At 38.7% G+C, this 13521-nt stretch overlaps 1 protein-coding gene across 1 annotated transcript in view; it reads left to right on the top strand.

The window, feature by feature from the left end:
- dnah5 (dynein, axonemal, heavy chain 5) overlaps positions 1-13521 on the top strand; it is a 154113-nt gene that overhangs the window by 54300 nt on the left and 86292 nt on the right. The window contains exons 53-63 of the mRNA XM_046043902.1: positions 1764-1898; positions 2216-2338; positions 2624-2837; positions 3202-3425; positions 4228-4426; positions 4517-4689; positions 4915-5045; positions 5962-6115; positions 11708-11975; positions 12643-12766; positions 12913-13020. Coding sequence (XP_045899858.1) covers positions 1764-1898; positions 2216-2338; positions 2624-2837; positions 3202-3425; positions 4228-4426; positions 4517-4689; positions 4915-5045; positions 5962-6115; positions 11708-11975; positions 12643-12766; positions 12913-13020 — 1853 coding nt within the window. The remainder of the gene's footprint in view (positions 1-1763; positions 1899-2215; positions 2339-2623; positions 2838-3201; positions 3426-4227; positions 4427-4516; positions 4690-4914; positions 5046-5961; positions 6116-11707; positions 11976-12642; positions 12767-12912; positions 13021-13521) is intronic.

The following is a 13521-nucleotide window of genomic DNA, read 5'->3' as shown; positions in this document are numbered from 1 at the left end:
GTGTGTGTGTGTGTGTGTGTGTGTGTGTGTGTGTGTGTGTGTGAGAATCATTCAGGTTCACAATGCCACAAGAGGAAAGTGGGGAACTTCTGTGTGTTGGTAAAGAGATGGTTTTTGTGAGGATGAGATTTCATTTACTTTGATTAACTTTGAAATCTCCTTCAGTTCGGTTTACTTTTACTGGGTAAATTTTGCTAGCTTTTTTCCCAGAGGCTGATGGATCTAGCTGGTGAACAAAATTATACTTACCTGAAAATATGTTTTTATGTTAAGCTGTGATAAAGGTCCAAACTGCCAATAGCTTATATGTCTAGTACAGTAGTTTTTTTATTAACTCCATCTGTAGCTCCTCACATGAAAACATGTAATGCTCTCAGTGCCAAACTGGTCTTAGATTGAACCTCTACATATTACAGCCTGCTGCATTTGTCAGCTCTCATTCATGTTCCTTGTCGCTAAACACAAGCCTGTGTCATAGGCTAACGCATTGTTGTAACAAATGGATCTGTAAAATGTGTCATAATGAATAATTAAGACTGATGTGACAGTGAAGTAAATTGTTATTTTTAGCTGTTTTAAGCACTCTTTTCAAACAAAAGTTTCTGGCTTATCTGTGTTCTTGAGGTACTGTATTGACTTTTGAGTGCATATCTCATTTGTTATCCTACAGCCATGAAAAATTAGTTTATAATGGTTCAGTTTGTAAGTTTTAGTGGCACCTAGTGGTAAGAGTTGCGAATTGCAACCAGCGACTCACGGTGAATTCATGCGCTCCTCTGATGGTCCCATTTCCCGAGTTGTGAAGTCGTTCATCCGACTTCATTGTGTGTTCATGTGCTCTTAAGTTGGAAAGTGAAATCAACGTGAATGCTACTACAAAGATGTGTTGTATTAGCATTATCAGAGCATATAAACAACACGCAGACATCTAGTTCACTCGACACAAACAGGAAGCTAACCGTTATAACCATCTTACAAATTAAATGTTTGCAAAATATGTATATGCAACTAGTGATTTTGCACGAATCTTTTTTATGTCCCATGTACACTTTATTGCTCTTTTTGCAATAAAGATCAAGGGAGGTAAAAAAGATTTTGATTATTCGATGTGGTGACATGAATGCATCGCTCACCACTCCCTTTCCAAGCATGCAGGACAAGCTACGGTGGCCAACATGCTCTGTCTGCTCTGGTGCAGAGTGTTGCCTTCCATTTGTCCAAATTTCTCTTCTCTTCTTACTTCTAATAAACCAGTCGTCTACTACTGCTAGCGGTACTGGTTCTTCTTCTTCTTCTTTGTACGTATTCAACACAGTGACTAAAAGCGCTCTGTAGAGCAGTTTGTCTGCTTGGGCTACTGTAGAAACATGGTGGCGCAACATAGCAACGTCCATGTAAGAGGACACGCAGTGTATGTAGACAGAAATGGCTCATTCTTTCTAAGGTAATAAAAACACAACAGTTCATTATGTAAGGTTTTTATACACCACTAAAAACATAGTTATGGATGTTATATTGCATTTCTGTCAATAGATCCTCAGAAATATTACACACTGAACCTTTAATGGTTGGAAGGTGCTCAGTAAAATTGGAGATCAGGACACAACAAGTTTAAATCTCAAGCTCAACAGAATAATTAATTTGAGGTTGCAATTTAATAGTCATGTTGACACATCACATTGCATGGAACTTACATTATCTGTGCATATAGAGTTTTGTCTTAAATGAAACTTTACCCTGAAAAACATTCTACATTTTCCTAGGCTGTTTTGCTGATTGGAGAGCAAGGGACAGCCAAGACTGTTATCATCAAGGGCTACATATCGAAGTATGATACTGAGACCCACATGGGCAAGAGTCTCAACTTCTCTTCTGCCACCACACCACTCATGTTCCAGGTAAAGCAGAACCGTCTGTTTACTTTCCTTAGTTATATTTAACAGCTTGCTTTCTCATTCATTACAGTTTCATCTGAAGATGGATGATCTACAATATGTGTTACCTTGTCATGAATTTGTGAAGTAATATTGATGGATTCCTTGTCTAATTAATAATATACAGGCTGGAAGAAGCCTTTTCCCTGTCCATGGCTAAGCTGCACATTGATCAAGCTGTTACTATTGATTGTGTCTGAGTGGAACTTTTTGCTGTCTTTTTTTGTCACCATATGTGTTGGGTAATTTTTTTTTCTTTGCTCCCCCTGTTTTCCTTTTAGAGGACAGTAGAGAGCTATGTGGATAAGAGAATGGGGACCACTTATGGACCCCCTGCTGGGAAGAAAATGTCCATTTTTATTGATGATATCAACATGCCTGTCATCAATGAATGGGGAGACCAGGTTAAGGATCATTTTATCATGAGTTAATTGAAATACTAAAAATATCCTTTCACTCTACCTCAATTAAGGATACTTCGCAAGTTGTGTCCTTTTGTTCTAGAGTACAATGTAAGATAATTTCATTTCACGTTATTTATAATTAATTAGATTTTAAACAGTTTAATTTTGCACATTTCTGTGACCTAATGAGGCGATACATTTAAATGAACTGATGAAACTGAGCAAAGAAGAATGCTACCATGAACTAATAGCTATGGATTTAAGCTTACTTGTTTGCCTTTCTAGGTGACTAATGAAATTGTCAGGCAGCTGATGGAGCAGAATGGGTTCTTCAATCTGGAGAAACCGGGAGAGTTCACCAATATTGTGGATGTACAGTTTCTGGCGGCTATGATCCATCCAGGAGGAGGCCGAAATGACGTCCCACAGAGACTGAAAAGGCAGTTCTCCATCTTTAACTGTACCCTTCCCTCCAATGCTTCCATCGATAAGATATTTGGTGAGTAGAAAGAGTGGAGTGGAATCCTTGTTGAAGTACGTATTGAATCGAAACATTTGATTCATGTTAAGGATTGGGTTATCCACACTGATATTGATGATGCCACAGTGCTAACTAATCAGAATACCGCTACTGATAACACTACCACTACCAATATTAAAGTGAGAAAATAACCGTAATTAATAAAAAGTATATTTTCCTTGCAATTTAATTAATGTTACTTTTATTATATGAATTTATACATTTTACCTCAATTTACTTTCATGAGCTATGCAGTGTGTCTATACATTTGCCAAAAAATATGAATTTGTCAATTTCCAACCTTCAATAAAACAACTTCCCCTCCATTTACCCTATAATATAGGTGTGATAGGTGTGGGTCACTTTTGTGCACGTCGCGGTTTCACCTACGAGGTTCGGAGCACTGTACACCGCTTGGTGTCTCTGACCCGCCGTCTCTGGCAGTTGACCAAGGTCAAGATGCTTCCAACTCCTGCCAAGTTCCACTACATCTTCAACCTGAGGGATCTTTCCAGGGTCTGGCAAGGAATGCTCAATACCAACGCTGAGGTGATCAACACTGTCCAGGTGAGAAGTGTGCACTTAATTAACAGGGTGTTTTGTGATAACCTGATCTCTAAAATGTCATGTAGTTAAGAAGAATGGTTAACTTAGCTAGATTTCTACTGTCTAAAACTGATTTCTTGACCATGTATACAGGGTTTTATGACAAAATCCACACAAGAACAGTATTGCTAAAGTATCTTAAAATGACATTGCTAGTGTAATTCAACTGGCAATAACAAACCTATATAAGTATCTCACTGCAACATTAATCTAAATGCAAAATAACGCCTCCCAAAACTAATGCACTAAAAATATGCCAGCCTTAGTTCAAATACACTCTCTTGTATGTAAATGCAGGTTTTACAGTAACCAGGTTACTGCAGTGCTTTAATGTGATTGCTCCTAGTAGTCTGGTGTCTTGGGTGCGTATAAACAGAACACAGAGAGAAGTAGTGTGGCACAGAGCTACTTACTATATGACTACGTGATATGTTAAGATATATATTTACAGTATTTGAGTGGGACAGAAGAGTTTGGTAGAAGGGAAGAATATAAATTGCTATCATTGCAAATTCAATTCTTGCTGATATGGCCAACTCCCTGTTGGTTTCTGGCCCCACTGAATAATTTAATACAGTAAAATATATCTTCTACCTCAGGTTGCCCATGTCAAGCCAAAAACATGCTCAACATCCCTGCTGAGGCTGCCAACTCAACTTAGAAGACAGACTACACCAGACAAAACTAGAATAAACTAAACCACTCAAACAGAATACAAGAGTATAGAATATAAATAAACTTTCCCAGGGTTTTTTATTTCCAGGTGCTGCTGGCATTGTGGAGGCACGAGTGTAAACGTGTGATAGCTGACAGATTTACCATGCCTGAGGACGTAGAGTGGTTTGACCAGGCTTTGGCAAAGCTGGTAGAGGAGGAGTTTGCCGAGGAGCACAAGAACATAGTGGAATATGGACTAGACACATACTTTGTCGACTTTCTGCGAGACACACCTGAGGCTACAGGTACCGATCAATCAAAAAGACACGCCACTGGAACAGTACAGTTGCTTTTGTATTGTGATCATTTTGATGTAAAATGTGCTGTCCTCACAGGGGAAGAGCCCGAAGAGTCAGACTTTGATTTGCCCAAGGTGTATGAGCCTATAGAATCGTTTGAGAGTTTAAGGGACCGTCTGAACATGTTCCTGAGCCATTACAATGAGAGCATCAGGGGCACTGGAATGGACATGGTCTTCTTTCAAGATGCTATGATACATCTGGTCAAGGTACTTTAAAGATATTTTTCATATCTTACTTCATTTAGTGACATTAGTGGGATTAAAGTAAGGAAATTGTAATATTAGCAAGAATAGATATCACATGATTTTACATTAAATATCAATACAAAAGGATAACTTTATATTTTTTAAGTGTAAATGTTTGCTTACTCTCATGCACATTTCTCTTGCTTGTGTCTTTATTTTTTTACCTCTCTGATTATGTTTGTGTAGGTGTCGAGGATCATACGGACACCTGGAGGCAATGCCTTGTTGGTAGGTGTTGGGGGTTCAGGTAAACAGAGCCTGACCAGACTGGCCTCATTCATAGCTGGATACAAGATCTTCCAGATCACTCTCACACGGTAATGCTCTCATACAGTAGGCATATACACACACACAGTTATTCTTTATCCATACATGCTAACCTTAGCTGTAATTTCTACATGCTTAATTTTAATTATAACCTGATAATAGCATCTAGATCAAGTCGTAAAACTTGTTGCAAAAAGATCGTGGAATGGCTGTAACACCACATTTTATTTTGCTCATTATGGTCTGGAGAGGCGCACAGTGCATCATTTCATGATTTCATAAAGATGATTGACAAGTGCTCTGTTTCACTCTGACATTAATGTGAACACATCCCACACCACCACGTTGGTCTCAGTTGTTTCGATAGGCAACATCAATAATGACAAGCCTCCTCCACATGCGCCTCACTTACTGTGGTTAAAATGGAATTGCAGGTGAAACAAATACAAAATGCGAAAGTGTGTTTTTTGGGCAAATTTATATAACATATAGCTAAGAAAGAAATTCAACAGATCAGACAGATACACTGAGAGAGGAACAGAGAGAGAGAGAGAGAGGTTTAGTATGTCTGAAGAGAAAAGCAAGATGAGCAGATTAAAGTAGTTTTTGAGTAAACAAACTAAACTAAGTTTTAAGAATTAAGTAGAATTAAAATTATTAAATAAGAAATAACATAATAGAAATAGGGTAATTCTTTCAAATATAATATACAGTTAACTGTAACCTGGTCCAGTTTTTGAGATAATGTAAAAGGCATTCAATAGTCAATGTTTTATTATGATGCTCAAAATCTGGTGCTAATTGGGAACCTAAAAATTTTCTATTAAAGAAAAGGCAGGTCAGACTGTTCACACAGTTTTCCCTTTTACCTCTCTTTCTCTCCTGTTAATTTGGTCTGACAATAGCAGAAACAGTGAGAAGAAAATCTAAGTGCGTATTTATTTTGTGCATTCTGTTCTTTGCCAGCTCGTACAACACAGCCAACCTGATGGATGACCTGAAGAGTTTGTACAGAACAGCGGGCCAAAATGGCAAAGGCATCAGCTTCATATTTACTGACAATGAAATCAAAGACGAGTCCTTCCTTGAGTACATGAACAACGTCCTGTCTTCTGGAGAGGTAAAATACATTTAACAAGAAAGAAAAAGGTGACGTTGCTGGCCTGAGATTCTGATTGGTCATTAGAGCAAAAGGTCCACATTGGTTTGATGCTGTTAGGTAGGAACAAACACAGGAATCTGTGTTCTGGCTTGCAGTAATATAGTGTAGGTCAGCTTTAGCACAGCAGGCTACTGAGTAGTATCGAAATTTCTCCAATCAACTCGTACTGCATTCAATCCTTTTTGTAGCCAGATCAGGGGAAATACACTATTTGTATGGTTTTTACATTTATTCATTTAGCTGACGCCTTTAATTGCTATACATGTCAGAGGTTGCACGCCCCTGGAGCAACTAGGGGGGTTAAGTGTCTTGCTCAGGGACACATTGGTGTTTCATAGTGGATTCGAACCCGGGTCTCTCACACCAAAGGCATGTCTTATCCACTAAGCCATCACTACCCCATCACCTTGCAGCCAAACACTCAAGCAACACACCGAAAAAAAGAGAAGGGCATCCCCCATTTTTTACCAACCCTTCCACATTGACCACGGTCTCAGGCATGTACATCAATGTTGCAAGCCACAAACTTGGCTTTCCGTTGGTTTCATCTTCTGATAACCTTTAATGCTACTCTGTCACAGATCCATCACTGCATTTTAGCATGTCAATTCAATGCTTTTGTGGCACAGCAAGGCATCAGCTGATTTTAGTCATGGTGTCATAAGCTGGTGTAGTGTGGTTGGGAGGTGGAGGACCCAAATGCAGGACACCGAACAGAGCAAGTACAGTTCAAAAGGTTTAATTAAACAAAAGCGAGCACACTTACAGGCTGAATGGCTAGTCAGAGAAACATACAAATGAACAAAATTATCAGAAACAGGTAATCCAAAGAACTCAAAACAAAATCCAAATAACCACGGAAAAGGCAGAGAACAAGGCAGGACATGACATAAGAAGACACAACACTACAAGCTACAATGAGCGAACACAGACTGAGGGAAACACAGGCTATATATACACAGGGTTAACGAGCAGGGAGGGGATACACAGGTGAGAGAGGGAGAGAGCAGGGGAAACAGACAGGACCAAACCTAAATGAACACAGAACACAAGACACTGGTCAAGATTTATTGATCGAAAGTTAACAAAATTATTCTCTGTTGTTTACTTTCAACAAACGAATCAAAAATATCAAATCAAAATTCATTTTCAACAATGATCACTAAACTATTTCACTCCTCCTCTCTCTTTCAAATACAAAAAAAAATACTCCCAAGCCATCGTCCTTCTTCTGATGATAGCCTACTACCCATGAGGGTGACTTTATTAGGATGAAGAGCAATCTAAAACAATTTCCCAATATTTCATTTTACGGTTATTTCAAACAATAAAAAAGAAAAGAAAAAACATCACCCTGCTTGTCCATGTAACAACAATAAAAATAATACCAATCCATCCAAGTAGGCCTACTGTGACATGAACAGGAGATATTTTACGCAAGGTATCGAATGAAGTACTCTATTATTCACTCACTATTAGTATCGGTGTCACTTTGAGCGTACTGGTTTTTGTACTGGTAGCATAAAATGTTAAACGGAACCCAACTGTAATAGCCTTAAATGTTAGCAGTTGAATATTTACATTAATTTCATAACTGCCAGGCAGGACTAATAAGGCATGCAGATGCATGGTGGACCAACCAAAGGTAAGACCTGGCATTCACCCATGAAGTGAAATAAACATTTCATGACCGCAATATCAAGGCAGTGACAGCACAGACCTAGAAAAGAGAAAACCATGCAAATTAAAAAGCAAATTGCATGTTCTCTGTCAGTACAATAGTGTTTCATTTTCTCATCGATTTGGATGTGATAAATTGAAAGTTTAAGTGACAGAGGAAGCAGATACAGCTGGGTCTTCTATGTACTGTAGCACCCTGCGTTACAGCAGCAGAATGGCCTTTCCCCCCTGTATTACTCTGTAACAGCAGCAGTAGAGGCAGGAAGCTTTAAGGTCAAATCCCACTGTTGGCAAATTTCTCTGCTGCAGTTTCCTTTGCTCTCTAAAGTTCCTACCTCTGCTCTTTTCCTCTTTTCCTCCTCCACACCTACAGGTCCTGTTCCCACTCATCCTCTTCTTCTCATTGTCTGGTTTTCCTCCTGTTCTCTCACTCTATTTTCCTTTGTTGCCCTTTTCTTTCACTCCCCCTACTTGTACTCCCTAGTTTTACTCGTCATTGTTTATCTTCCTTGCTTACTCTTCTAATCTATTCTTCTCTTGCCTTCCTTTTTCTTTTTTACTTTTTCTCCTCATTTTCTCCTCATTCTTCCTAATTGTTTTGATTCATATTTAAGGACAGTACTACAAAAATACCACAGTAATGACCCCAACACTAAAAAGATGCCACAACCTGTGAATGGCAACTTTAAAGGTGGAAATGTTGAAGGAGTATTGAGCAAGATAATTCAGGGAACTCTTCCTGATATAAGCTGACTGGGCCAAGATAACTAATAATTATTTTACACATGCCTAAAGTCAAGCTATGTAAATGATGGCTGACCCCCACTTACTTCTCCATCAAGCTGCTACACCTACTGATGCTCTGTGCTGACATCTTGCTCTTGCTGCTTTTTACCCGCCTCTTCCCAGCTCCCACTGCTTGGATGTTTATGTTCTGTGGGGGCATTATGTAATCAAGCAGCAACAAGCTGTGAAAACGTTTTATAACAGCATCTTAATGCTAAACATAAAGGCCTACTTATTATTATTATTTTCCAAATTAAAAAATACTGATCACGGATTAATTTTGTGCTGCTTATGTATGCCTAGATGGCAAAGAGCATGTTAAGAAGCTCAGCATCTAAAGGAGTAATGATGGGTTTATTAATGTTTACTTTTAGTCTATACTTGACCCTGAAGCTGTCTGTCTGAAACTGTTTGATGCTTTTTAACTGATAAAATAGCCTAACGCTAACAAGAAGACAGCCTAATTTAATAAGGTCAAGAGACCGCATACAGGGGAGCAAAGTATTTTCCTTAAAAGGAAATCTTTAAATATATTGCAATGTTTTGCAATCAATAGTGTTGTAGTCAAGACCGCCCAAACCAAGACCAAGTCAAGACCAAGACCAGAGTTTATCGAGACCGACACATGACCAAGACTTTTAGGGGCTGAGGGCAGTCGAGACCAAGACCGAGGGAGGACGAGACCGAGTCAAGACCAAGACCAGTTCCCTGCATTGCATGGCACGCAATAAAATGTAGAACGAGATCATAGGTACTTCACAAATTGATCTGAAAGATCCACATTCCCATTAAAACACCCACATATAAACACTAAGAGCTGAAATCAATGTAAGCATCGCAGGGAAGGGTGACAGTCGTTAATTAGGGTTATTGGTTGCATTTGAAGCAATATGTTTTACTTCCAATCAAAGTTAGGATGTTAACAAATCAGACAATGCAAAAGCAATTTATTGATATTCCCAAAGTTATGGTCTTGATTGGTCTTGAAGTAAAATCCCGAGTCCTAAATGTCTGAGACCGAGACAAGGAGGAGTGCAAATGCAGTCGAGTCCGAGACGAGACCAGGAACATCAAAAAGTTGTCTTAAGACCTAGACCGGTCTCGAGTACTACAACACTAGCAATCAGTGGTTGATTTTACACCTGCCATTATACATTACCATCTCCTACCTTTCTATACTGGTCCCATTACCTCAGCTGCAATGATGTGCATCATAGCCATCACAATGAAGACTGGCCAGCACTAACGGAGAGACGTGTAAATACTGGACTCTTTTGAGGGATGGGAATATTTCTAAAATTTTAGCTTGAATACACGTTTTTGCCTCTACCTCTCCAAATATTACATAACTCTGATCAAATTCCTTTTTTGAACTTTAATTAATTGCAGAGTGACAGCCCCTGCAAGACTTGTTGATTCCGCTTCTGTTTAAGATGCACAAGAACTGACACTGCTATTCATGACACGTGAGACTAGTTCTTAATTTGTGCTTTGAGCAACAGCCAAATTTATCGAAACAGACTGCATCAAATTTTGCGTTCTTGTACATACTTCCCTCTATAGAAAAAATGGAGCAAAATTCCAAGTGTATTTAAATAAACGCCATTTAATTTATGCTTTATGCTTTAATATACAACATGACCCTCAAACAGAAAGTCAGATTATCAACATTTTAGCACTATCCACAGCGGGCTCTGCATGTGAAAAGTGACCTTTTCCCTCTTACTTTTCCTTCCCCTCCTAATTTTCAGCCGATTTTCCCTCCTTTCACATGTTTTTGTTACCTCTTCTTATTGGTCTTTCTTCATTTTTTCTTCTATGCCCCTCATTTTCCATCTGCTTGTTCTCTTTTCTAATCTTCCTTTGTTTTCTGTTGCTACCTCTGCCTCATCATGTTCAGGGGAGAGGTTGTGTCTGGGTGAGGTAAGATAGGATGACTGTGTGTGAGAGACCGAGATGAGGAACAAAAAGATAGAGTGAGTTGCCTTGTTTATGGGAGAGTGAACCAGCAGGTTAGAGACATGGTGCTTCTAAATACAACACCACATGCTCCCCTAAGTCTCTCTCCTTCTCTCTCCCTTCTCCGTTACTTGCTCTCTTTCTTTCGGTAACTAGGGATTTAGTCAAAAGGTGCAAAAAGCAATGTAAAAGGATGCAGTACCATTATCCCCTAGGTAAAACCTGGAGAAAAGGGTGTGTTAGGTGTGGGGTTTCAACAAGTGTCTGCAGCTCTGGGCTTAACAAATTGAGCAAAAAAGCTACAGTGGTGAATATAAATTAGACATCTGCTTTACTATAAACAGCAGAATTAGTTTTAGTTTAGCAATTTACGTCAACCACGCATTTATATGGTAAAAGAGATCGGAGACCGAAGTTGGAGGGATAAGTTGGAAAGTTGGGAATGTGATGAAACCTGTAATCAAAATAGGAAATGAAAATCACAGCACTATTTCAAGGTTTATTTCTAAATATGTTATTCTGGTGAAATGTTGCTTTTGATTTCATTAGACAATCATTATTTAATATTGCTAAACTACAGAAGATTAACTCATGTTGCTGTTTATATTGTGGAAGCCTTTTTTTTTAGATCGTGCTTCTCTGAATTTGTGTTTGTCTTCTTTTATTTGTCTCCATGTGCCTCAATTACAGATTAATAGTTGAAAATCAAGACTAAAAAGGCTTTGCATAAGAAATCCATCCTAAATATACAGTACTTATGTTAGATTAGTGTGCTGAGAGAAAACATCTGAAATTGTGTTATGGTGATCTATATCTCCATAATTTGAAGCTCAGTTGAATTAGTATTACCCCAATTACTGATTACAAAAGCGTACATTAGTCAAATGCATTAATTTCTTGGACGCACAAATAAAAAAATCAGAAATGGAAAAACAGTGATGGAGTTAAACAGTATTTACTCTTAAACCTGACCCGATACTAAGCCTACAATTTACAAAATATGAAACAGTTTTGTGTTCTCTTAATTGATGCAATCCAACCAATATTTTTAGGACTGAAAACAGATATAAAGATGGATAGATAATATAATTTGAGTTTAATGGGTGTGTGTGTTTCATTCCTCAGGTGTCCAACTTATTTGCTCGTGATGAAATTGACGAGATCCTCAGTGACCTCATCCCTGCTATGAAGCGGGAGTTTCCCAGGCGACCACCAACCAACGAAAACCTGTACAACTACTTCATGTCACGAGTCCGACATAATCTCCATGTTGTTTTGTGCTTCTCACCTGTTGGAGAAAAGTTCCGCAACCGGGCGTTAAAGTTTCCAGCGCTGATATCTGGTTGCACCATGGACTGGTTCAGCCGCTGGCCAAAAGATGCTCTTGTTGCAGGTACATTTCACAGACGATTTAAATTTTATATTGATATGATCTGCCTATCTAATGGTAGCATTTATTTCCCATTATATATGTATCCCTACGCGCTATCTTCCATTTAGAGTGGCTGCTGTTATTTTTCTCAGTGCTTGTTATCAGTATGTCCCTTGTACTTTCTAATTGCTGAAACAAAAATCTTTTCAAATAGTCTTTGTTAGATGAGGACATCTCAGCAGTAAATCCCAGCAGCATGACTAAAGTTTTCTATTTTATTACTTTTAATCTTTTCTTTTAATATTTTGTCTCTTGCAGCACATCCATTGTTAGCATGTCAGCTTGCTTTTATGAAACAAACTGTGAAAATGTCATTATGTAATTACCCCTGCTCTGCCTTTCTGTTTCTTAAAGCCTATTACATGTTTTCTTGAATCAGTCAGAAGAATGACACAGATGTGTAACCATGTAACCACTAATCCATGATGTCCCATGCAATTACACGGCCTTTCCTGCTTGAAAAACAATCAATTTAAATCTCTGACAGCATGTCATGTTGTATGGGTATTGAGTAGTAAAGAAGCTTGGATATATTTATGTTTACAGTTGCCAATCTGGTTTCTGTAACCAATGTCCACTCTCCACTCCGTATTTTTCTCCACCTATTTCGGCTCTTTTTGTCCTTCAGTTTCAGAGCACTTCCTGTCAGTCTATGACATCGACTGTTCACCCCAGGTTAAAAGTGAGGTAGTCCAGTGCATGGGGTCCTTCCAGGATGGCGTGGCAGAGAAGTGTGTGGACTACTTCCAGAGGTACAGTATCAAATCAAACAGGATGCCTCTCTGTGTCCGAGGCACTATTTAATAAAATGTTTGAGGTCAAGATATTGTGCAAAATATTTTCCTGCTTTTTCAGATATGACATTTAAAGAACCTAATGAGATGTAATTTGAATCTAGATACCGACGGTCCACCCACGTCACACCAAAGTCCTACCTGTCCTTCATTCAGGGCTACAAGAGCATCTATAAAGAGAAGAGATCTGAAGTCAAGACCCTGGCCAACAGGTAAAAAGACTTAACAGATTAAGTCAAATATTTGTTATACAAGTAATTACAATGTTACCAAATTACCACGTGTTAGCGCTTCTACAGTTTAATCCTGAGATTCCCCTCTGGGAATCAATAAAGGCTTATCTTAAGATGGCTTTCATTCCACCTTAGAAAAAGTAACTGCTGCATATAGTATACATCTCTTACAAGTAGTTAGGTTGTATAAGATTTGGGTGTTGTGGTCTACTCTTCCACTTACTCACCAATCCATGGAGTGGCCAGTCATAAGTGAGGCATCAATAATTAGGCATGATTAGTGCATTTCTGTGTTCAGCTGTTTTCACAGGTAGATTTCTAAAAAGCGTGTCACGGATTGAACCCAATCAATAGTTATCGACTTCTTAATGGCATCAGAACACATCCTAATAAAGAGGTCATCAGTGAAGCCAGTCCAGAACCATCAGCTTTGAGCCATTTAACATCAAAGATCTCAGAACATACAACTTCTGTGCTGCT

The sequence above is a fragment of the Micropterus dolomieu genome, linkage group LG03, assembly GCF_021292245.1.
Source record: "Micropterus dolomieu isolate WLL.071019.BEF.003 ecotype Adirondacks linkage group LG03, ASM2129224v1, whole genome shotgun sequence".
NCBI lineage: Eukaryota > Metazoa > Chordata > Actinopteri > Centrarchiformes > Centrarchidae > Micropterus > Micropterus dolomieu.
Note: the sequence above shows the minus strand (reverse complement) of the source record. Positions and strands in the feature narration are given on the sequence as shown.